Genomic DNA, 25,004 nt, shown 5'->3' on the forward strand with positions numbered 1-25,004 from the left:
TGTCATTCACACGCCCAACATGCATTCCACGAAGGAAGTGAAAACTGAAGGCATCAAGTACTCCAGCAAGCTCAATTATGGAGATCAAACGACCAATCGACACACATCTTAGAGTAGCACGCTTTGTGTCCACATAATAAACTTAGCAAAGGCTTGATCATTCAGTTCCATTGTTAAATGAATATGTAGGAAGAACGGACTTCCTGAAATAATCTTACCAGACAATGCTCCCGCTGAAGACACCATTAGAGACAACGACCAGTACACCCGCGGCTGACGCCAACGTCCAACAAGAGAACGAAGACACCCATGCAGTAAGTCTGAACGAAGACACCCATGCAGTAAGTCTGAACGAAGACACCCATGCAGTAAGTCTGAACGAAGACAACCATGCAGTAAGTCTGAACGAACCAACAGACTTAAAACAACTGAAGCAACCAACAATAATGACCCCCCAAAGGGAGGCCTCAGATACACAGGCATCACAGCAACAATCAAAAACTAGAGAATTATGCTGAAGAAACTGAGGCACGATGCCTCTGAAAAAATATATAATAATGTCAATTATACAGTCAACGACACGGTGACCCCAGGGAGATGTGTGTTTCCCCAGTAAGATGGGTTGGTGTGGGTTGGACATGTATATGAGTGGGATTGGGTCGTTATAAATAGGAGCTGACTCGTATGGGCCAATTTACTGGCTATTCATGCCCGTGCCACCTTTTGGGTGGCTTAATCTTCATCAATCAATCTATGGGCCAATGGGCCTTCTGCTGCTGTTGTTAAGATTCGCTAGCACAGGCTATGGTGAGCCCGTAGACCTTCTGCAGTTACCTTTGTTCTTATGTTCTTAAGATCTTTTCCGGCAGACAAACCCCACACGGAACCCACGCGGGTTTTGTCTCGTGTCACACCTAATCTAATGTGACCACATTAGGCTCGCGTCTAATGACCCTTCGAGAGGCTATTAAGCACCAAAGAAAAATTCCTACAGATTCATCCAGTGACCACGAGGAGTTAAACCCGTCCTCCTAAGCTTTCCCAACGTCAAGAAACTGTCGTACTAAAGTGCTCTTATCCAACCAACCAGAGAACCCAAAACAGAAAACGGGACAGTACGTCCATTTCGTGAGCCGCTACAATTTTCTATTACGATTTTTGGCCTTAGGTAAACTATACGTCTCATATACGTCAAAATGCGACGCCAAATTAGGAGGCCGGGTTGAATAGCGAGGGTTATAACTACAAGAACAAAACACTTCATCACGTGCCCCCCCCCCTCAATGCAACTTATAAACCAGCTATCCACATGATATCCAGGGGGTCTGACACAGCTGAGTGGACAGCGCTTCGTATTCGTAGTCCCGAGGTTCCGGGTTCGATCCCCGGTGAAGGCGGAAACAAATGTGCATTTCCCTTGATTCCCCTGTTACCTAGCAGTAAATAGGTACCTGGGAGTTAGACAGCTGCTACGGACTGCTTCCTGGGGATGTGTAACAAAAAGGAAGCCTGGTCGAGGCCTCCTTTTTAAACCTAATACCGCCGAGACGCTAAGCCCCGAAATCATCAAGAAAACCTCAAGATAAGATGATAAGGAACAGAAATATAACCCACTTGGGTCCACATTTTCCATCTTACATCAGACAAGGTGACAGGTAGCACACCAGCCATAACATTGACGTGACACTAGAAACATCCACCTCTCCCTAAACCCCCACATTTAGGGTCAGCACAAGAGACCACCTACCAGTAATATTATCAACAAACCTAACACAAACAATGACTGCCACACATTCAAAAGCAACGCACATGACACCAATCTCTCAGACTCTGAGAGACAATGCAAAATCCAGCACAAACACAGAACTAAATAAAAGTCATGGATAAATGAACGAACGAACACATTCTTCCCCCCCCCCTGGCATCTGTTCAACTCCCAACAAACTAGACATAACAATCTCTTACAACATACAACTTATAATACACAAGACATGCAAAGCACAGAATAGATGAACAAATGTGATGACCTAATAAGCCAAATCAAAACGGATCACAGAAACCCAGCAAAGTTCCGGGGAAAAAAAAAACCCAGTCAAGAAACCTGCCGGGCACTTGGGGCGAGGAATCAAGCGCCTTACATCAAAGACGCCTCAGGAAATGTTTGACAAAGACGGAGAACAAGAACAGAGACTTTAGTAAGCATAGGGAAAAGAGATTCAGAATAAACCCAGAGGAAAATGTCAGTTTCTGTCCCAACACACACACACACACACACACACACACACACACACACACACACACACACACACACACACACACACACACACACACACACAAAAACAATTACAAATCTAATTGAAAACATATTTACTGCATTACTTTCAACACAGGCACAATATTCCTTAAGAACATAGGCAGTGAGTGCCACCTTATGAGCCACATAACCATTGAAGAAGTGCTATTAACAACTAAAAGTTGTTAATAATAAGGCACCTGACAATATCACAGTATATAAACTGGTATTAACAAAGCTCCCACTGACCACAATCCAACAGTCTGTGCAAATATTAAACGCTGCTCCGGCATGACGACCATTCATCACCTACTTCACAAAAATCTCCTTATCACATTAATTCTTAAATCAGTAAAACCCCAAAAAGGAAATTATAGATCAATTTCTCTTCTCAACATGTCAGGTAATTTGTTTGAAAAAGAATAATTAACTGTTAATTGATGAAGTACCTGATAGAGGAGCAAAACAATAACATTAGACAACAGGGGTTCAGAACCCACAAAGGGGCCCACATACAGCTATAGACCTCAGCAGAACTAAGGCTTCGACACACAGTCCCTGTCTTTGTTAAAGTCTTTGTTAAACTGAAGACAATCGACTTGAGAATGGTCCAGGACGGACCGAAATGTCGTCGTCCCTTCACCTTCTAGTGTGTGGTCTGGTCAACATACTTTAGCCACGTTATTGTGACTCATCGCCTGCATATTAAACTGAAAACATTCCGTAACCTTGGGAGGAACATACAGCTACATTTATGCAAGACTAGTCAGGCTGCGTCTCGAATACCCTTCCGCATCACTACATACCTTTATGAAAACTAACATGCAAAACTTACAAGCAATGCGAAATAAAAAACAGAATAACGGCACAACACCGTATAACCAAACAATTCAGGAACTCCATGAAGTCCTGAATATACAACCACTCAACATCAGACAACAGCACCAACTCACCAGGGTGTAGAATAAGTTCGAGTCATAAGTTCGAATCATAAGGAGACCCATAGCTAGGGAAAACTACTCCCAAGATGAAACGCCATATTACCATAGTTGGTGGCCCAATAGCTTGAACCTACTCTAGGGTAACAAAGCCCCACTATACCGAATTCCAAAACGAAATACAAACCAGAAAATAACCCACCAAGAAACAGGAATATGAACACTAATTACTTACTCAGAGAGTAATCAGACTAACGTGATGTGTCAATGAGTAAATCATGGGAACACCCACTGCACAAGTTGAAACCCTCATCACGAATTTTCTCACTAATTACTTACATATTACAAAACACAACAGCAATGCAGAACAAAGCATTACATTAGCACATGAGTGTATATATAGACATCCTATAGACATTCATATATGTTAAAATCCATGTGCAAATCCTTCCAAACATTCGCCGCTCCTTGACAAGACAAGAGTCAACTTGGCAAACACTAACATTGTGTCAGAGTGACGGACATCCCGCCTGGTATCATAACTATTGTTTTCCTTCCCTTGTTGCTCTCATCTATCTCTCATCTCTCTCTCTCATATCTCTCTCTCTCTCATATCTCTCTCTCTCTCTCATATCTCTCTCTCTCTCAATTTATTCATTTAAATTGGTTATAATGATGCTTAATGAAGTACATCTTATAAAGTTCATGTTATGATTGAACAAGATTATAGCAATACAAAGATAAATATTATGAACGTAGACCTTGAATTTGTGGACAAATCTTGGAGTATCTGTTGAGTGTGAGTGTGGCCTGTGAGTCTCACACTCACAGCCTGTGAGTGTCTTGTGAGGCGAGGCATCGCTTGACTATGAGTTTGGACAATGGCAGTGTTGCAGACGATGAGTTACAATAACGTGGCTGAAGAGATGATAACCAACTACTTTCTTCTTTAGAAGATGGAGAAACACAGACGTTTCGGTCCGCCCTGGACCTTTATCACGTGTTATTCCCAACACACCACTTGATATGGTCCAGGACGGACCAAAACGTCGTCGTTATCTAATGACTTACTGTAAATATGTAGTTCTTGAAATAGAACATTCTCTGTAACTAGCTGACGTGTAACTATAAGGTGTGAAGGATAGATGAAATTGTTAATGTAATAATTTAAGATGAAGTCTGAAAAAGACCTTTTGTGCCCTCTGTAATGCTTTTGCGCTACCGCTCACAGGATGAGTATGGGGTGCACAATAAACTAGCCGCCTCCAGCGGCAACAATCAATCAAATCGTCCTTTCTCCATCTTCTAGTGTGTGGATTGATCGATTGATCACCAACGAAAGTGTTAGTGTATTGATTGAGAGGTCGAGAGAATCTTCGTTTCAAAGGGTAGGCAGTACACTGGAACCCAAAATGAATGGAACATGAATAAAAAATACACAATTACAGAACATACAGAGTAACAGCTACGGTCAAATTATCCCCCAAAGGTCGAAAATTTACGACGTGTTCGCTGCTAGGTGCTTTGTGTACGTATTGCTTAAGACGTGCTAGATTGTACGTGTGCGCCACCTAGTGAGGACGGGGTGAAGCATGGGGTGTCTTGTGTCCTCGGCACCTGCACCCGTGGCCAAGATCTCCTCTCTCTCTCTCTCTCTCACCAGGCCACGGATGACACTTTAGGCAGGGATACTTGTCGCTCCCAGCCCTGCCGTCCTTACCTGGCGTGTATGAGGGCAGCTGGCAGCCCTGCCCTCCTTACCTGGCGTGTATGAGCGTGGCTGGCAGCCCTGCCGTCCTTACCTGGCGTGTATGAGCGCGGCTGGCAGCCCTGCCCTCCTTACCTTGACAAAGTTATCGGGGAAGACGCCGGTGGTGTCGCGGAGTTTGCCCTGGAACCAGCCGGTCTCGAGGCGAGTGACATCAGTGATGAGGTCTCCCACACTGAGCACCAACTCGTCATCATGCTGAGGTTCATACGCGAACACCACCTCCACTTCTGCCACAACAACCACCACAACATTAGTCATATTCATAACAATAACAACATTAATAATAATAATAATAATAACAATAACAACATTATTATCCATTGTCTTGGATAAGAAGCCTTTTCTTAGGGTTATCAACTCTTTATTGTGTGGCAGTGCACAACTGACAGTTGGATTTACAAATTCGTAAATTAAAACATGAATGGTCTAGTGTAGTTGATTGTACTCATGATGCATATATGTGTGTGCTTCAGCCTACAGTTTAGACCTACTGTCTTGTGTATGACCTTCTGTCCTGTGTGACAGTGAATACTAGCATCATCCTCACTGATAAGACCATAATGAACTATTCAGATCAGGCAAAATTGTAATAAATTTTGTCAATAAAGACGTTAATAATAATGATGAGATCTGGACCCCGAGTGTCAGCAAGGTAGCGAAGTTATTCTGTGTATATTTAAAGTGGGTCTTTACCTCTCTTATGAATATAACTTCCATGAATTGCTTTCTTCTTTGGTCAGTGATAGGTTCCAGGATTTGTATATTACCTACTAGTACTTCTCTGCTCATAAACTGCTCAATAAATGTAAACAAATCCACCATGATTGGGGAAAGATGTACAGGTTTCGTTTGTGGCTGGCCAAATGCTTGATGAATGGTGTTGGTTGAGCACGTGCGTGCGACTGGTTGTCATCAGCCCACGCACATCTCCGGGCGCGGGGCGGCCCGATGGAAGCCCCGCAAGAGTCCTGTAAAATGGTTACAGCAAAAATCGATGTTGGAGCGTTTAAAGCGACCAGTGACGCAAGGTGTGCCGAGTGGAGGCGGCCACTTGATTAAAGTTGCATCCAGAGAGATGCTCCACACCATCACCTACACTGTTGTTGTTGTTGTTTCAGATTTAGCTACTCAGGACGTTAGGATTTAGCTACTAGCTACTAATCTAGCTACTTTAGACACTACAAGTGTCCATGTAGCACGGGCTATGGTGAGCCCGTAATCACATACACCTCCCAACGTTATTATTTGCTCCCCGGACCTCACCACTTCCCCCTGACTACTCTACGTACCCTCAGATATGACAACTGACAACACAATGGCCTTTATACCACCTAACAACACCCCTCTCCGCCCCATGATGACACCAAATTAGAATAAACCGTAAAACTGATTTCACATTATATTTACAAACATTACAAACTCTGCGCCGTCCTCCAGATGGCTTCAGGGTATGGCCACTAGACATCCTCTTGTGACTAACAAATTCAAAATTCAAATTTTTATTCAGGTAAAAGTCCATACATAGATGATGAGTTACAATAATAATGTTGGATTTATAGATAGAGCCAGTACATACAACATGCCGTCTCTCTCTCATAATCCGGATTTTACCTCCACCTTTGTTTATAAAACGGGCCGAGGTAATCATTCTCCGCTTCTCTTGCATGATAACTGGGTCGCTCCAGGCACGCTCCGGGTCGGTAGCGTGCGAAGCCCAATGATCTGGGGCCAGATTCATGAAAGCACATACGCAAGCACTTACGAACGTGTACATCTTTCCTCAATTTTTGACAGCTTTGGTTTCATTTATTAAACAGTTTACAAGCATCAACACTTCCTATTCAACTGTTGTTATTGTTATAAACAGCCTCCTGGTGATTCGGAGCTCATTAACTGTTTAATAATTGGGAACAAAGCCGCCAAAGATTAAGAAAAGATGAACAGGTTCGTAAGTGCTTGTGTAAGTGCTTTCGTGAATCTGGCCCCCTGCTTCTTAAGAGGTATATCTTGAGGTTATCTTGAGATTATTTCTGGGCTTAGCGTCCCCGCGGTCCGGTCCTCGACCAGGCCACCTTCTGTTACACACCCCCAGGAAGCAGCCTGTAATAGCTGTCTAACTCCCAGGTACCTATTTACTGCTAGGTAACAGGGGCATGAGGGTGAAAGAAACATTTTGCCCATTTGTCTCCACGTCCACCGGGGATCGAACCCGGAACCTCAGGACTACAAGCGCTTTCCACCCAGCTGTCAGGCGCCCGTAGGTAGAGCTAACCTTTAACATCATCCTTGTTAACAGTCATCATCAGAGCACTACACGCCTGTCGAGGGCATGATGACGCCTGTCGAGGGCATGATGACGCCTGTCGAGGGCATGATGACGCCTGACAAGACTATAGTGAGTCTTGGCGAATGCATAATGATCTGCCTCATTATGACCCCCCCCCCCCCCCAAGTGCTCCAGCAATGGGACTAACTTGTCAAAGCGTCAACCAAATACACACTTAAAAACGCCGGAAACTTTCCAAACACAAGACAATGTTTAATGTCAATTAACCACATCCGTTATACTAACCCAAACTTAATGCAGTATGCCCTCTTGCAACCAGACACGACTATCAGCATGACAACGGTCGCTGAATACTAATCAACTGGGTGCCAAGTCATGAAGGAATGTCAGGGAATGACATTAAGGATGAAACTGAATCTTGCAACTAAGAGGAGGAATTAAACATTTTCACAGCACAGTGTTTACAACTGATTAGCAAAATAATTAGAGAGAGAGAGCAATGGAGATGTAGAGTGACCACAACGCAGCAACTGGAACATTGGGATCTGCGTATGGTACAATAGTTCATCCAAAATGCAAACCACATATTTTGTTGAAAGGGGAACAGCACAAGAACGAAAGTGCATTTATACTGCATCATGGCCTGGATACCCATGTGCATGATAAATAGGCCTATAGGTTCCATGATATATATGTACTGCCGCCTACAGTTTAGACCTATTGTCTTATGTATGACCTCTGTCCTGCGTGACGGTGAATACCAGCATTATCCTCACTTTAATAAGACTTAATCGAAATCCTCAGATTAGGCAAAATTGTAATTAATTGTCAATAAAGATGTTAATAATAATAATATAGGCTCCAGAAGAAGAGAAAATGTCAGCACTGAGGAGACACGCCAAACTTAGATAACACTTGAACGTTATCTAACACAGTGCAGTGTTACAAACCAAGCAACATTTCCACTTACATTTAACTTCGCAAAAGTTATTATACACATGGGACATAATTTTAACTTTACTGAAGCTAACATACCAGCCACAAATACTCATCCACCACCTGAGTAAGACAAGTGAGCAGCACTTAGCAAGCCCGCCCGAGGCTAAGCTTACATTAACTTGCAGGAAGTTTCATTTCTGTACAGCTGATTAGGATAATTCACATCCTAGTGATAGCCGGGAAGCGATGGTCAACACCGATCTGGCCTATGGCAAGGACGAGGCCATTAACAACACAAACATGAACATGCTGCTGCTCCCCAAACATTACCCGCCACACACACACACAATTTATATAAAACTATGAAATATGACACACAACACGGTCATAACTGACGAACAACCGCACCAGGAATATCTTTTGACGTCTACAGTTGCACAACTCGCATACGCTCCAGTAGCCTCCAAATACAGGCTTGCGAAGATAAGGCTTCATTTGTTCCAACTTCCTGTGCGTCAGGTGTTCCAACCTGACTAACGGTGTTAGGGCTTTTGATTCCTCAGGCTCTTATATGTTATGCAACCTGCTTCAGCTCCACGCTTGACGCAAATACATACAGGAATGCAAATACACACACAATTACAACAAATGCATTTGTTACTGAAGAGAACGATATCAAATTATAATAAGGTAAAAAAATGTGACACCGGATCACACACAGAGATCACACTAACGTGATGCATCAAACTCGTCACGGCCCTTGTGGATTTGTGACACCGGATATTGTAAAACTAGATACTGTATAGTGATTGTTAAAAACTGTAACTAATCAAGACTGTAACTGGCTTAGCTAAATGAATTTGGGGGTTCCAGTTCCTAGACCCATTATGTGCCTCTGTAACCTATTCTACTACCGCCCATTAAATGGGTACAGGATGCAAAATGAGTATGAGTAGTCTTCCCCCCTACCCCCAACCCACCCAAAGCAATATTATCACTATAAACTGTGTCAACTATTCGAACCAAAGCAGCCAGGGTCTCCCCTAATGAGTGTCGAGCACCGTGACCACTACACCAGCGATTGCCCATAAGTATTGGATGGTTCTAAGGCGCGATAGAGTATTATAATGCTCAACACATTGCCCGGGGGACCACTAGAGCTCTGCAGAGACAGAGCGTGAAATACGTGTGACCAATTTGCACCACAAGTGCTGCTGGGTATTGACAACATGCGGGTCTCAGGACCATCCAATACTTCTAGGTAATCGCTGGTGGTGTAGTAATTACGGTGCTCCACACCCAGTTGGGGAGATCCTGGCCGCCTGGAGTCGAATCCTTGGTGTCAGAGTTTATACCGATATATTTTAATCTTGTGTATTTTTCCTCCGACCCTATTTTCACCCCAACCCACCCAATCTATCTATCCATCTATCTGTCTATCTATATCTCTATCCCTGTCTACCTCTATCCCTGTCTATCTCTATCCCTGTCTATCTCTATCCCTGTCTATCTCTATCCCTGTCTATCTCTATTGGCTTGCGTTTTAGGAGTTGGCTTGGGCTAGGAGCCAATTTTCCCCAAATTTCCTCCCAATAAAAAATCAAAATAGCCTAAGATGCGAGACGTGATAAAAGTAGTAGTAATATGAACATGATGTGATATGCTCCTGCGGGAAGAGTAAGAGTGTATGGGAGCTGTTACATCTATGGAAGAGGTGAAAGGTGAAGATATCAATCAATGAAGAAGTTGAAATGTAAGCAAGCTGGACTGTAGGTGCTCATTAGGCATCTGCAGAAATGATGAAATGTTATGCACATTAAGGAACGGAATGGGTGTGTCGAGTTTGCCAAAAAGGTGAGGAATAGTGGTGATGTGCCAAAGGACTGGAAAACAGCAGTTTCTGTACACATGTCTAGAAACGAAGAACGTACAGAGTGTAGAAATTATAGCGCTATCAGTTTGCTAAATTTAGCGGTCAAAGTGATTGACACGATCGAAGCCTGAGGCGAACGGATAAATATTAGAAATTAAACTTTAAAGCACACAGTGGGTTCCCCATGATGCAAGATACAGTGCACGGCGGATATCCGCACTGAGACTGCTTACAGAGAAGGCACGTGACAAAGGTTTACAAACTGTGCACGACATTTACGGACTCGGGGAAAGCACAGGCCAAACACACCATGTTTGAAGAGTGGTGAGCATGCATGGAATTGGAAGTACGTCGTTGAACGCTGTGAAGAGTTTCTATGCACGCAGCGGTGCAGGTGTAAAGAGTGAATTGGTGTAATGAATGACTGGGTTATTCATTAATGCCCGTGTATGTCAGTGATGGGTGGAGACATCCTGGATGGTCAATATATACGGGGAGGAGGCCATGGTAAGAATGTTAAGCCATATATGAGTAACTGAAGAATGCCAATATTTTATGTTTGTCGAATCCCGGGCAGCATAGAAATGGTTGGGCACATTTCCTTTCACCTAATGCCTCTGTTCACCCAGCAGTACGTAGGTACTCAGGAGTTAGTCAGCTTGTTGTGGGGATTGCATCCTGGGCGAGGTCAATAGATTCGACCTTAGGAGGGGGGACGCCTTGATACAAGCCTAACGTGTATGAATACACTTTGGCTTCCTGTCCCTCGACACCATGAATTATTATTAATTATTATATACCTCCACTGTCTTCCTCCCTGGGCGATGACCGGGCCGCGGGGACGTTAAGCCCCGAAACCCACACACGATAATCTCCCTATTTGGTCAAGAGGAAAGGATGGCTTGCGGTTGTGTTGCAAGAGGTGGGTAGAGCAACTGACTCTCCCCAGGACGCAATCCCCCACAACAGTTGCCCTAACTTCCGAATACCTATTCACTGCTAGATGAATAGAAGCCTTAGGTGAAGGGAAACATACCCAACCATTCCTGTCCCGCCTGGGGTTTCCCGACTGAGAGTCGAGAACGAACCGAGCTGCACTAGCAAGACCGATAAATATACCCTGCTTGATACCTGCTTGATGAGGTTCAGGGAGTTCTTCTACTCCCCAAGCCCGGCCCGAGGCCAGGCTTGACTTGTGAGAGTTTGGTCCACCAGGCTGTTGCTTGGAGCGGCCCGCATACCCATCACAGTCCAGCTGGTCCGGAACTTCTTTTAGAAAACAGTCTAGTTTTGACCGAGTCTAGTTTATTTCTAGAAAACAGTCTAGTTTGGCTACCTACGTAGCCAGCCGAAGCAGTTTATCAAGAGTTCATATGTGGGGGACGTAGAGATAAACTGGTATATCTTATCAACCTCTCTAAAACACACACACACACACACACACACACACACACACACACACACACACACACACACACACACACACACACACACACACACACACCAGTTCCAGGTTAGTGTAATCATCAGCGTTGCAACTACTAGTGTGAATCACCATTCACATTCGACGCTGTACACTCTGGTGAAGCCGGTGACTCCCAAAATGGGAATGTCAACCAACAGGAAGGTGACCTGGTGACGTCAGTGCAAGGCGTCTCTCAAGAAGCAACCTGTATAAACATGTACAAGTGTTCCGAGTCAATGTAATGTGGTATAAAGTCAAGTTAAAGCCCAGACATCTACACTGAATTAGTTAGTCTAGTTCATTTATTATGCACCCCATACCCATCTTGTGGGCGGTAGTGGAAAGGGTTACAGAGGCACATAATGGGCTCAGGGACTGAACCCCACAATTCATTTAGCTAAGCAAGTTACAATCTTGATGAGCTAGTTACAAAATTCAGCATAAGTCGTCACATCAACAATGGGTTCGAGATAAAATAAAAATATATGGTTACACAAATGACCACAAAAAAAAATTACAACACTTTTCAACATCAACGGGAACTATCAGGAGAGAGCGTTAAGCCACTACCACTAAATAGCACTTGATAATGATAAGGATTTCAGGATACAGCCAAAACGATAGACAGCTTGGGTAAGACACAGTGTTTCATAAGTTGGCAGCCTTCAGGTACCTTCAAGATGTCTTCTTTAAACTGTCTTAAGCAAAAGTCAAAGCAAAGTTTGTAAAGAATACTAGCCATTTTCTATACTTTGGAGGCATAAGCAATCAGATAATAACATTACCCGAGAATGTTTTTTTTATACTGTAGTGTTATCCATAATGCACCTATCAAGGTGTTTACCCCAGTGTCCTTTGCCATTCCTAGACCATACATCCACCTCAAAACAAATGAGAAATTAAATCAAATATATCCCCCTTAAACTTTCCAATCAATAAATAACCATGATTCTCATGAGAACCCTACAATGAATCATTTAAATATTAACTTTACAAATCTGTATTTATTCTAACAGGTTTCTATAACATTTATTTTATGCTTCAGTATATTATTTGATTACTGTACATTTGACAAGTTCCTGATATTTTTAGTTTTGCTCTATGTACTGGTGCAGACCCTCAACGTTTTTAAGAGGTCAATGTACATAGGCTGGTAACTATCTGAAAATAAAATGCTCTTACATATTTGCTTGAAATGCCTCCACAATTTTGTAGGTAGTGATTAAACAGCTACCATATGAAAGACAAGACTTTTCTTGCATGAAAACTGTGCTGACCTGGGCTATACATAGAAGTATAATTTAATATATCAGTATATTAACATATCAGTCATTCTGCCTATTTTTGCAGTATCAATACAGTATCTGTCCACTTTCAGTCAAAACTTAGATATTACTGCTTTACCCACTCTCAGGGTTACATGAGTAAATGAATCAGTTATAAGGGAAATTAGATTTAAAGTCCTCTTTGGAATGAACAATCTCTGTTTACTAGTGCAATTTGAGTATCTGGTGGCAATAGGAATGACTTGTTTAGGAAAAGAATCAGAGGGTCAGCATACCAAAAGAAAAATTATGAGGCAATAAGAGAATTTCAGTTGTAAGTACCATGGAACACAGAATTAATAAGAAAGACCACGCATGACATGGATTTCCTCACCAAGAAATGTTGAGAAATTAACAAGATTGTTTCAGTTCAAACTGAGGACAATGAAAACAATATTAAACCATGGTTTAACCAAGTGTGTAAGAATGCAAAATGCATCGCAGAAATGCATGGAGAATACATGCATGGAATGACACACCAGCAGGCATGGAATGAAATAAAAAGAATGAATAAGAAAAAGAAAGAAAATAGAATGAAGGGTGAAGAATCAATTAGGAAATGCTATAGTAAATAAAGCAAAGACCCAACCCATGCTGTTTCCCAACTACATCAGGTGGAAAACAATAAAATAACAGGTTATGAAATTCAAGATAGAGAACACATTTACAGAAACTGACAGGGAAGTATGTGAGGAACTCTACTAAAGATTCTGAGAACGGAATGATGATAAACCAAGCATCACTGGAAGACTTTCAGATTACCAGAGATGAAGGAGGCACCTGGACATGACTAAACCTGTTGGACCAGATGGTATCTCACCATAGATACTGAGAGAGGCTGCCAAAGCACTGTGCTAGTCAATTTCTATGATACTTAATATATAACTAGACATTGGAAACAGGTAAACTATCAGAAAGTTAAGAGGAGAACCAATGCATAAGAAGGTACAGACAGAAGGCACTAAATTACAGTCTAAGGTCTATTACATATATATACATCCCATGCAAGACTATGGAAAAAGTTGTAAACATAAGTTGGTAAAACATCTAGAGAAAAGAGCATTCATAACGTCACCAGCATGGGTTTAGGGATGGCAATTTCTGTCTCATAGACCTGACAATTGTATGGCAGGGTGATAGGGATCAGATAAGACAGAGAAGGGTAGGCATAATGCATTTTTTGGAATGTTATAAAGCCTTCAACACAGTACCCCATGAAGCTAGTGCACAATTTGGAGAAATGGCAGGAGTTACAGGAAGTGTTTCCGTGGTTAAGAGGGTGAGTAAACAACAGAAGCCAGGGAGTAACAGTAAAAGGAGATGCTTCAATGAGTTAAGATGTTACCACCAGTGTAACATCTCTGGGGAGTCCATTAAACTGCAGAGAAGTCCATTAAACATGGTTTCATTCAGAAGATTTGCCAGAAACTGTTGTGTTATGATTATTATTAAATTTATTTATTTATTTATTTATTTATATACAAGAAGGTACATTGGGTTAGAGAGAATACATAGCATAGTATTTACAATCTTGTAAAGCCACTAGTACGCGCAGCGTTTCGGGCAGAAAGTTATTGAGTTACACATTCAGTCTAATTGTTAATTGTTCGGGCAGAAAGTTATTGAGTTACACATTTAGTCTAATTGTTTACATAACCTGAGATCACAAAAAGAATTGTTGTGTTAGCAAGTTCTCTAACAAAAAGATTAAGTACTGATATTTGAATCAGCGTACAGTATGTCTTTTATAGTATCAGATTACCGTATAGGTCTTTTTATAGTATCAGAGTACTGTACTGTATATGTCTTTTTATAGTATCAGAGTACTGTATAGGTCTTTTTATAGTATCAGAGTACCGTATAGGTCTTTTTATAGTATCAGAGTACCGTATAGGTCTTTTTATAGTATCAGAGTACCGTATAGGTCTTTTTATAGTATCAGAGTACCGTATAGGTCTTTTTATAGTATCAGAGTACTGTATAGGTCTTTTCATAGTATCAGAGTACCGTACAGGTCTTTTTATAGTATCAGAGTACTGTATAGGTCTTTTTATAGTATCAGAGTACTGTATAGGTCTTTTCATAGTATCAGAGTACCGTACAGGTCTTTTTATAGTATCAGAGTACTGTATAGGTCTTTTTATAGTATCAGAGTATTGTATATCTGGAGCATACGTTGGAGAGGGTTTCAGGAGTTCATCTACGCCCCGAGCCCGGCCTGAGGCCAGCTCAACTTGTGATAACTTGGTCTAACAGGCTGTTTCTTGGAGCGGTCAGCAGGCCCACATATCCAGTACAGCCTGGTTGGTCTGGCACTTCTTGCAAGAACCTGTCCAAGTGCCTCTTGAATACATCCACTCTCGTTCTGCCAATATATCTAATGCTTGCTGGGAGGGTGTTGAACAGCTGTGGACCCCTGATGTTCAGACAGACCTGATTGTGCCTATAGCACCTCTACTCCTCGTTCGTTCTATTCTGGAGTACAGGGTTTAGGCATCAGAGTATAGGTCTTTTTATAGTATCACGAATATCAAGTACAGTATCAAATAATAATAATGTGTAGCCTGGCCGGGGAGGATTTACTGGGCGCAAATCCTTAACTGTAGCCTCTGTTTAACTCAACAGTAAAATGAGTACTTGGTTGTAACAACGATTCTTCGCGGCGGGGATCGTATTCCAGGGACCTGCCCGAAACGCTACACGTACTAGTGGCTGTACAAGAATGTAAGAGCTCTTGTATATATCTCAAAAAAAAAAAAAAAATGGAATATCAGTACATATCAAAATATTGGTATCAATACATTTCAGGTTGTAAAGAACATTCTTTACCATGAAACTACCAAGTTGGAATCTTAGCACTCTCAAAAACATTAGAGACGTGTTATGTTAATGAGACCAGTCTGCAGTCTTTTTGCCGTTACTTTACTGTCTCCCTTGTGAAGTGGAGCAATGTTAAATTTTTTTTTGTGTCTACAAGATGTAGCCAGGCATTTTGTACTTCTTTATAACCAATGAATTCCAAGAATCTGGCACTGGAGTTGAGAACAAAGACAGTCTATGGCCTATATCCTTTTCAACATCTGTGGAGGCTTGTTGCAACATCAGACACATGACTTTCAGCGAGGGTCAAAATCATGAAAACGTTCTCAGGATTTCTACTTTCAGTGTCTATATCAGTGTTAAATGTGGATTAATATTGTCTTTTCTGAATTTTTTTCATTTCTCTATTGGTATATATACTGTATATACTTCTTCCTGTATGGGAACTATACTTATCAGGTTTTTATATTATTTCTTTGCATATACTGTATAAAGCATACACGTGTAATGTGATGAGCATGTGCAGAATTTATGGTGCTGTTAAATGCTACAAAAAATTGTGTGTGTGGTAACATTGCATGTGTATGGGTTAATGGTATAATGTGTGTGCAGTCTGATATTAATGAAGGTGTATGCCAAGGTTGTGTGATGTCACATTGGTTATTCAGTACAGTACAGTATATACAAGAATGGGTCATGAGGGAGGGTCAAGGTAAGAATGTCAGAGATATAAGCCTGAGGGAGGGTCAAGGTAAGAATGTCAGAGATATAAGCCTAAGTGTATAGGCCTAATATGAGTATATACAGTATTTAATATTTGAGTCATGAAGTCACTATAGTTCATCAGTAAATTTAAAAAGCTACATAAACTACTTTAAAATTTGATTGAGGAGCACGAGAGAAGACAATTAAACAGCAAACATGGACAAAAATAAAGTTGTGTTGAAGAGAGAGAGAAATTCTGTATGAAATAAATTTGAATGGTATTTGGAGTGGCCTACAGGCTCACATATCCACTACAGCCTGGTTGATCTTGCACTTCTTGCAAGAACCTGTCCAAGTGCCTCTTGAATACATCCACTTTCATTCGAAGTGTTGGCAGTGATCAGTTTAAATACTTCACATGTGTGATTTAAAAAATATGAATATTGTATTTTATTTCATTTTAATAATTTATTTACAAGTACAATGGGTTAATTTCTGGAACAGCAGAATATCTGTGTTGATGATGGAGTAGTATGAATATGAAAAATCTGTTAGAACCGTAGAAATTAACAATTTAAGAAGTATGATTGTAGTCAGCTTACCAAGATTATTTGGACATGTAAAACAAATGGATGATGATAGACAGAGGAAAAGTACTAAAATGAATCCAAGAGAATGAGAAGAAGGCTGGGCAGGTGTGCAGACATGGGTGAGTTTGTGAGGAAGCAGGGCGTGAGTATGGACAGTGCACTAGGTATGGTAAGGTAAAAAGTTGTGTGGAAGCAGTTTGTAACAAGAGAATAACTGCATTTTAATGAGGAATGTACACCTGGTCTTGTGAAGTAGTGGGTTGATGCTGTGGATGACTGCTGGAGTAAGGTAGTTCTTGTTTTATCCATAATCTTATATACAGTACTGTATTGTAAATTATATACCCAATAAACCAAAGAGTATTTTTAATTTTGTATTTATCTATAACTTTTTCTATTATTTACCCTTTTTCCTTGGAGACCAATACCTCATAAAATGGGAAATGGGGGTGCAGATATTATATGAAAAGGCACTAACACTAAAATACGCCTTATAGTTTCTGCATTTTTAATTAAATTCCAAGATTTTATAGACTTTTTTTTGCATGACCAAATATTATAAACTATATTAAGCACAACTGTAGTAAGTAATTAATAAATAATGGCATATATTTCATTTGATTAAATTCGAATAAGATAAAGAGCAGTTACTATGGGTAAGAGTTTGAGTGTATGACGGTAGAAAGAGTGCCAAGCTAGACGTGTGAGAGGTGACCTGGGCAGCCATACCTGGCCGGGGTAATGACGGTCATAGTGTGTGTGTGTGTGTGTGTCGTGACCTGCCATCACCCTCCAGGCTGACACCTGTCACCCCCCGTCTCATATCTTCTCCTTCACGCCCTCTCTCCTCCCACTTGTACACTTTCTCAATTAGTCAGTATACTGATGGGTGACTTATCTATCAAGTTCAAGTAAAACTTACCCATGTCACTGTATAGTACCGCGTTTTAATGCATCACAACAGAGAGAAATGTTTGACACTACACACTTCACCAATATGATTGAACCACTGATAAAACTTGTGTTCGGATCCGAGGTTTCAGTTACCGAATGCTCTCATAAAGTCACGCGTGGCAAATATATATTGTTTATATGATATTTATTACTGTTGTATTTAGCCAAATATTTAAATTTTATTGATCTTAATGTGATAATCCAGATAAGTGCCATAATAAAATTAATTTTATTGAAAATCTAAAAACAAATCGGACAGAAGAATGCTTCTGGAAAAAGCTTGTATGGTAAACACGGATGTTGTTCCATACTTTTACTTTACATCTCAGTCAAATGATCAAATATGTGGCACTTATTTTCAATTTAACGAATGCAAATATAAAAAAGCTTTAAAAGTTATTTTTTAACTATTATTTCCATGTAAACAGGGAAAAGTTGAATGACATATGCCAGCCGCACGATTCACTATGTTGTCCCGCTCACTTTACAGGACTTAATACAGCAACAAAAAATACAAAATTCAGTCAATAGGCAAAAATAGCAATGCTGTTCCGTATATGTATATAATATAATATTACCAATGTTCGTACTTTTTGTATAAATAAAAATTATTAGTATTATTTAGCTTCCCAGTATTGTCTGGGCGTTTGGGATAAGAAACCAAAGCGCTATGAAGTCTTGTTCAATAATTTTGCACCCCGCCATATCCATCCTGGGAGCGGTGGCAGAGAAGATTGCAGGGTCTGTGAGGCTAATTGAGATCCCCCTCCCCCCTAGGGCCCTACGCCAGCTGCTGACCTTACACACTAGTACAGTTGTGTGTGCTCTCGATTCACACTCGGGAAGAGGGGTTCAAATAATATGGGCGCACGCACGCACGCACGCACCCCCCCCCCACACACACACACACAAACAAACAACAGAGGCCGGTGGCTGAGTGGACAGCACGCTGGACTCCACGACTACCAAATTAATGCATGTCTATATTAAAAAACATTTGCCGGTCTTCTTATCATTTGTGGAGTTCATGTAGATCTCTTTGTAAGACTTTAATATCATTATCATTTCCCACTTTATCATAAATCTTTGAGTCGTCTGCAAATTTGATGATATGGTTTGTAATACAGTATTTTCATCTGTCATTGACGTATATGAAAGAAAGGGTAGGTCCCAAAATGGACCCGTGTGGCACCTCACTTATTACATTTCTCCATTCAGATTCGTTTCCATTTAGCACGACCCTTTGTTTTCTTCCCTTCTACCATTGTCTGATTCATTCTAATATTTTACCATTTATGCCATGGGACTGTAATTTCCTTGCCAGCCTTTCATGTGGTACCTTATCGAAAGCTTCAGCAAAATCCATGTATACTACATCCTTCGGAAGGCCTTTGTCTGAGTAGCTGGTTACCGTTTCCAAAATGTGAGCAAGTTTGTAAGGTAGGATCTGTTTTGAACAAATCTATGTTGTGTCGATTGTACAAGGTTGTTCACTGAAAGATGGTGAATGATTCCCTCCCTGAGGATTCGCTCCCTGAGGATTCCCTCCATGAGGATTCCCTCCCTGAGGATTCTCTCCCTGAGCTTGCAGATTTGTGATGTCAAGCTGATTGGCCGGTAGTTTCCTGCTGAGCTCTTTGTGCCTTTTTTGAAAATAGGGGTAACATTTGCATATTTCCAATCTAAGGGGACTATCCCTTAGTTCAGAGATTTTGGGAAAAGTAGTTTTAACGGTAGGTATAGTTCTTCTGCCGGTTCCTTTAAGACTTTGGATTGGTTTCCATCCACACCTGGGGCTTTTGAGTCTTTTAGTTTGTCAATTTTCTTTCTAATTATTTCGCATGCTAAAGGTATATCCCTAAATTCATTCTCCACTCCTCCTTCAAACCCAACTACTTGGGCTGGACGGTAGAGCGACGGTCTCGCTTCATGCAGATCGGCGTTCAATTCCCGACCGTCCAAGTGGTCAGGAACCATTCCTTCCTCCCGTCCCATCCTAACCCCTTCCCAGTGCCATATAATCGTAATGGCTTGGCACTTTCCCCCAGATAGTTCCCTCCTCCTTCAAACACTTGCATGGGTGATGGGATGTCATCTGAGTCTTTCCAGTGTGAACACTGATGTAAAATAATCATTTGGAGCCGGTCGGCCGAGCGGACAGCACGCTGGGCTTGTGATCCCGGGTTCGATCCCGGGCGCCGGCGAGAAACTATAGGCAGAGTTTCTTTCATCCTATGCCCCTGTTACCTAGCAGTAAATAGGTACCTGGGTGTTAGTCAGCTGTCACGGGCTGCTTCCTGGGGGTGGAGGCCTGGTCGAGGACCGGGCCTCGGGGGCACTAAAAAGCCCCGAAATCATCTCAAGATAACCTCAGGATAGTGTTTGCTGCCCTATTATCGCCCATTACAGCTTGGTTAGTCTCATCTATTAAGGGATTCAACCGAGTTCTTTGTTTTGGTTTTACCTCTTATATATGCGTATAACTATTTTAGATCTTTCTTTATGTTTTGGGCAAGTTTTCTTTTGTAGTTTCTTTAGGCTGATCTGATTTTCTGAGTGACCGAGTTTAGGGCCTTTTTGTATAACTAGTAATCAACGACGTCCATCGTATACTGTATATATATACATTCTCCAGCGGTTGCTCTTGGTTACCCCATGCTCGTTTTACGGCCAGTGTCATCCATCTAGTTCCCTTTCTTATCTTTCTTCTTTTCGGCACATATTTTTGAACGCGTTCCGTGATGACCATCTTGAAATTTTGCCATGATGCTTCCGTGCCATGTTCGCCCATCAGCTCCCTCTAGGAGATACAAATACAAATATTTATTCAGGTAAAGTACATACATACAAGGTAAGATACAAAAGTTGATGTATTTATAGATAGAGCAAGTACATACAATGCCTAAAGTCACTATTACGCAAAGCGTTTCGGGCAGATGGTTTGCAGCTCTTAATCCTTGACATTTGATGGGTCTGACAAGCTTCTTAGCATCAGCGTCAAGTTGCGTGATTAGGTTGCCGAAATTCATGGTCAATCTGGGTTTTAGGATATTAAAACATAGTAATTACTGTATGATGAATTATGTACACAACGTTTCGTTCCTGCCTGGAACTTCTTCAGGTGGGATCTGGTGTGTAGCATGATCAATGAAGATTAAGAGGTGGCACGGGCATGAATAACTCATAAGGGGTAGATTTTTTGGAGCGAATGTAATCTTTGGTCGTGCGTAACATGTTGTTGTTTTAGATTCAGCTACACGGAACAAGAAGTTCCAAGTAGCACGGGCTATGGCGAGCCCGTAGTGGACTTACCTGACACAGAAGCGGGGCTGTGCGATGGTGTAACTTGGACGGTAAGGGGGGGGGGGGAGGGGATGAATAATCAAAGGTAGAGGTTGGGTGAGTCAGGTCGCGGGACTCAGGTGCAGGCAAATGGGTGGAATTCATTCTGCTGTGACGTCATTTCCATTGGTTGGGGTCTAGACCACATTGTTGTAGTGAGGCAAAGTCAATGTTTGTTGCAAGGGCAGGTTAGGCATTGATTTATTTTACCGAGTGTTGCCGGCAGCGGTGACGGGAGACATCTCCCGTCACGCAGGGTGCAGTCGCACCTCCACAGATCTCCAGTATCATCTCTTGATACTGGTAATGGCTCAAAAGGGCCACCACTTACGGGCTATTCATGCCCGTGCCACCTTTTGGGTGGCTTAATCTTCATCAATCAATCAATCGGCAGCAGCCACAAGTATACAGTGCACCCCATACTTATCCTGCTACCAGTAGTTGATAGTGCATCCCATACTTATCTTGTGAGCGGTAGTATATCATTCACTTTACAATAATCCTGTTAAGGGTAGTTTATGAACGAGATATTCATCCTGTGAGCGGTAGTGTATTGTGTACCCCATATGTTTCCTGCAAGTGGTAGCGCAAAAGGATCAGACTCCAGTGGATGTTTTTGCCTCGTTTGGGGCAAAAATGCCTTTTGCAGTTTCAGGCATTCCAAAGTCCTACCAGGCTGATCAAAGATCAACCAGGCTGTGACTCATACGTCAGGCTGCGAGCAGCCGCGTCCAACAGCCTGGTTGATCAGTCCAGCAACCTGGTCCCCGCGGCCTGGTCGACGACCGGGCCGCGGGGACGCTAAGCCCCGGAAGCTCCTCAAGGTAGGTCCTTATTTTTCATTCTTTCATTTTGGTGAGCTTTTCTTTATTAGAATATGAAGTTATGGCCACATAATTTTTTAAGGTAATCCTTAGTATTATAAGATATATATACAAATATATATATATATATATACAACAACATAATGCTTAACTGCATTAAGTATAAACTTAGTTCTAAACAATGTACTTTATTTAAAGTTAAGCTTTGGTGGCAAAATGTTGTTTGATAAGTTATTATTCTATACATACAAGAAATTGCTATACAAATAGTAAACGTACTGGGAATAATTAGTATTGAAGTACAAATTATTGTTATACATATAATTATTATTATAATTGTATGCACCAACATTCCAGGCTTCACGTGCAGAAAGGGGGGGAGGCACCCACTTACAAATTCCAAATTCCCGCCTCTATCCACCACGTGTTTCCCCGCCTACACGTGCCTGTACACGTAGTCCCCCGTTTCAATGCTCTTAGTATGCTACCGTTATTATTCCAACTTTTAACGTCAGAATCGTCTATACATTCTCTGCTCTGCTAGCCATATACAGTCGTGTTTCTATGAGCTCGTATATTCGAGTCCTAGCTTACCTTAGTCCTTACCTCGAGTCCTACCTTACTGACAGGCTCCAATATGTTTCTGTGAATAATACAATTTCTCCCACCCTACCCATCAACATTGGTGTTCCTCAGGGCAGCATACTTGGCCCTCTCCTCTTTCTCATCTACATTAATGACCTTCCAAATGCCTCCCAACACCTCAAACCAATTCTATTTGCTGACGACACAACCTTCATTTACTCCAGTCCTGACCCTCTTGCTCTAAATGCCACAGTAAATACTGAGCTAAATAAAGTCCATCTTTGGCTAACTGCCAACAAACTCACCCTTAATATTGACAAAACCTTCTACATTCTGTTTGGCAATAAATCCTCTAGTCTTATAAATCTCAAAATAAACAATACCCAAATTTGTAACAAATTAGATGGCAAATTCCTTGGCATTCTCATTGACCACAAGCTGAATTTCCAGGGACACATTCTAAATATATCAAAAAAAGTTTCAAAAACTGTGGGCATTCTTTCTAAGATCAGATATTATGTACCACGCCCTGCTCTGGTGACTCTCTATTACTCCCTTATCTATCCTTATCTCAACTATGGTATTTGTGCTTGGGGTTCTACTACCCAAAATCACTTACGTCCTCTAATTACCCAACACAAAGCCGCTATTAGAACAATATCCAACTCTGGCCCCAGACATCACTCGGTACCCCTACTCAAATCTCTTAATATGTTAGATATTAAGTCACTGCACATTCTCTCATGTGTATTATACATATATAAAACGCTAAACTATAATGCCAATCCTGATCTTAAAAGCTTCATAGAAGGTTGTAACAGAACCCATGAGCACCACACCAGAAATAAATACAGTTTTGATATTCCTAGAGTACGTCTTAATCAAACTAGAAATGCTCTGCAAATCAAGGGGCCCAGAATGTGGAATGACCTTCCCAACCATGTTAAAGACTGTACCTTTCTCAACCAGTTTAAGATAAAAACTAAACACTACCTAATAAATTCCCTGTAATCTACCTCACTCCTCTATTGTCAACCCATGTCTGTTATTTTCTTTTTTTTTTCTTTTTTTAATCAACACTGTTTGTCAACCTATTGTATTTGTGCTGCTTTTTCAGTCATGTTCCCCCTTTTTTTTTTTTTTTTTTTTTTTTATCTTTATTTGTATTTGTTCTCAACATCTTTTATTCTTTATGCTCAATTAGTATTAAGTTCTAGATATTAATGTTTTTCTTGCCCGAAACGCATTGCGTAATAGTGGCTTTAGGCATTGTATGTACTAGCTCTATCTATATATCAATCCATTAATGTAACATCACTTGTATGTATATACCTTACCTGAATAAACATCTGAATCTGAATCTGAATCTGAATTCGCACAAGTAGGTGTTTGTTCCTTATCATTCATTGCTGTCATTTTCAAAGATGATTTCAGGTGCGAGCCCATCCAAGCCGGATACGACGACGTGTAAGGCTCCTGCTGTTTTCCCGAGCGTCACAACAGGCAACGCTGTGCAAGAATGCAGGAAAAACCCATCTGGCGGAGACGAGAAGACCCGCGGGCCGGTCTAAGGTCTACCAGCACCACTGGGAGACCTACACATCGTACGCCCGGCACACTCAACACCTGCAGTCGGTCGTCCCGGCATGTCTCTGGCAACACTAGAACGACCTCATACAACAGCACCTACACGACACCAATTTATACTCTAATTTTCTTGGCTTCTTTACCATTCATTGTCATTTTACTTCTGGAAACTTATTTTATGTAGTGCATTGGGAGGGGAATACGTATTTGTAGTGCATTGGAACAATGAAATCTCTGAATACAATATTATTGTAAAAATCTCTGTAAGTATACAATTACCTTTAATTGCAGTTGTGTATAACATTATGTAACGTTATACCAATAAAATTGTTCAGTTGTTAGCTACACAATTATTGTGACAATTACTATACTAAAACATTGTAAGATCACCTTGTGATTACTTATCCTACATTTGTAGGATTTATACATTTGTAAACATTTGTAAACAAGCATATTTACAAATGAGCTTGTTCTCAGGGTAAAGTGATTACAAGACAATTAGCCTCCATCATAGCCTGTTTCCTCCCTGCTCGCTACCCTAAGTTTCATCCTGTGTTCATTTCTGCTTTACCAAGTTATATTTTTCTCTACAAGTTCGACTTTTATATTCATGTTTAATTACGTCTTACTTATTCGTGTTTATGAACGTTACTTATCTTCATGTTTGCTACTTTCATTTATTAAATAATTTTTCCAATGTTTCGCT

General features: G+C 41.2%; 1 protein-coding gene across 3 annotated transcripts in view; it reads right to left on the bottom strand.

Annotated features, from left to right (window-relative positions):
• Positions 1-18,062, bottom strand: part of LOC123764361 (SH3 domain-containing kinase-binding protein 1) — a 180,525-nt gene extending 162,463 nt beyond the window's left edge. For 2 of the 3 annotated variants that reach the window (XM_069315990.1, XM_069315988.1), the window contains exons 1-2: positions 17,929-18,047; positions 5,075-5,229 (exon numbers count right to left, since the gene is read on the bottom strand). In XM_069315990.1, the coding sequence (XP_069172091.1) occupies positions 5,075-5,229; positions 17,929-17,932 (159 nt within the window). In that variant the 5' untranslated portion in view covers positions 17,933-18,047. Of the gene's footprint in view, positions 1-5,074; positions 5,230-17,928 lie in introns of all 3 variants that reach the window. The other variant, XM_069315989.1, reaches the window with a different exon arrangement.
• Between the last annotated feature and the right edge of the window lie 6,942 nt (positions 18,063-25,004).

The sequence above is a fragment of the Procambarus clarkii genome, chromosome 82 (assembly GCF_040958095.1).
Source record: "Procambarus clarkii isolate CNS0578487 chromosome 82, FALCON_Pclarkii_2.0, whole genome shotgun sequence".
Taxonomy (NCBI): domain Eukaryota; kingdom Metazoa; phylum Arthropoda; class Malacostraca; order Decapoda; family Cambaridae; genus Procambarus; species Procambarus clarkii.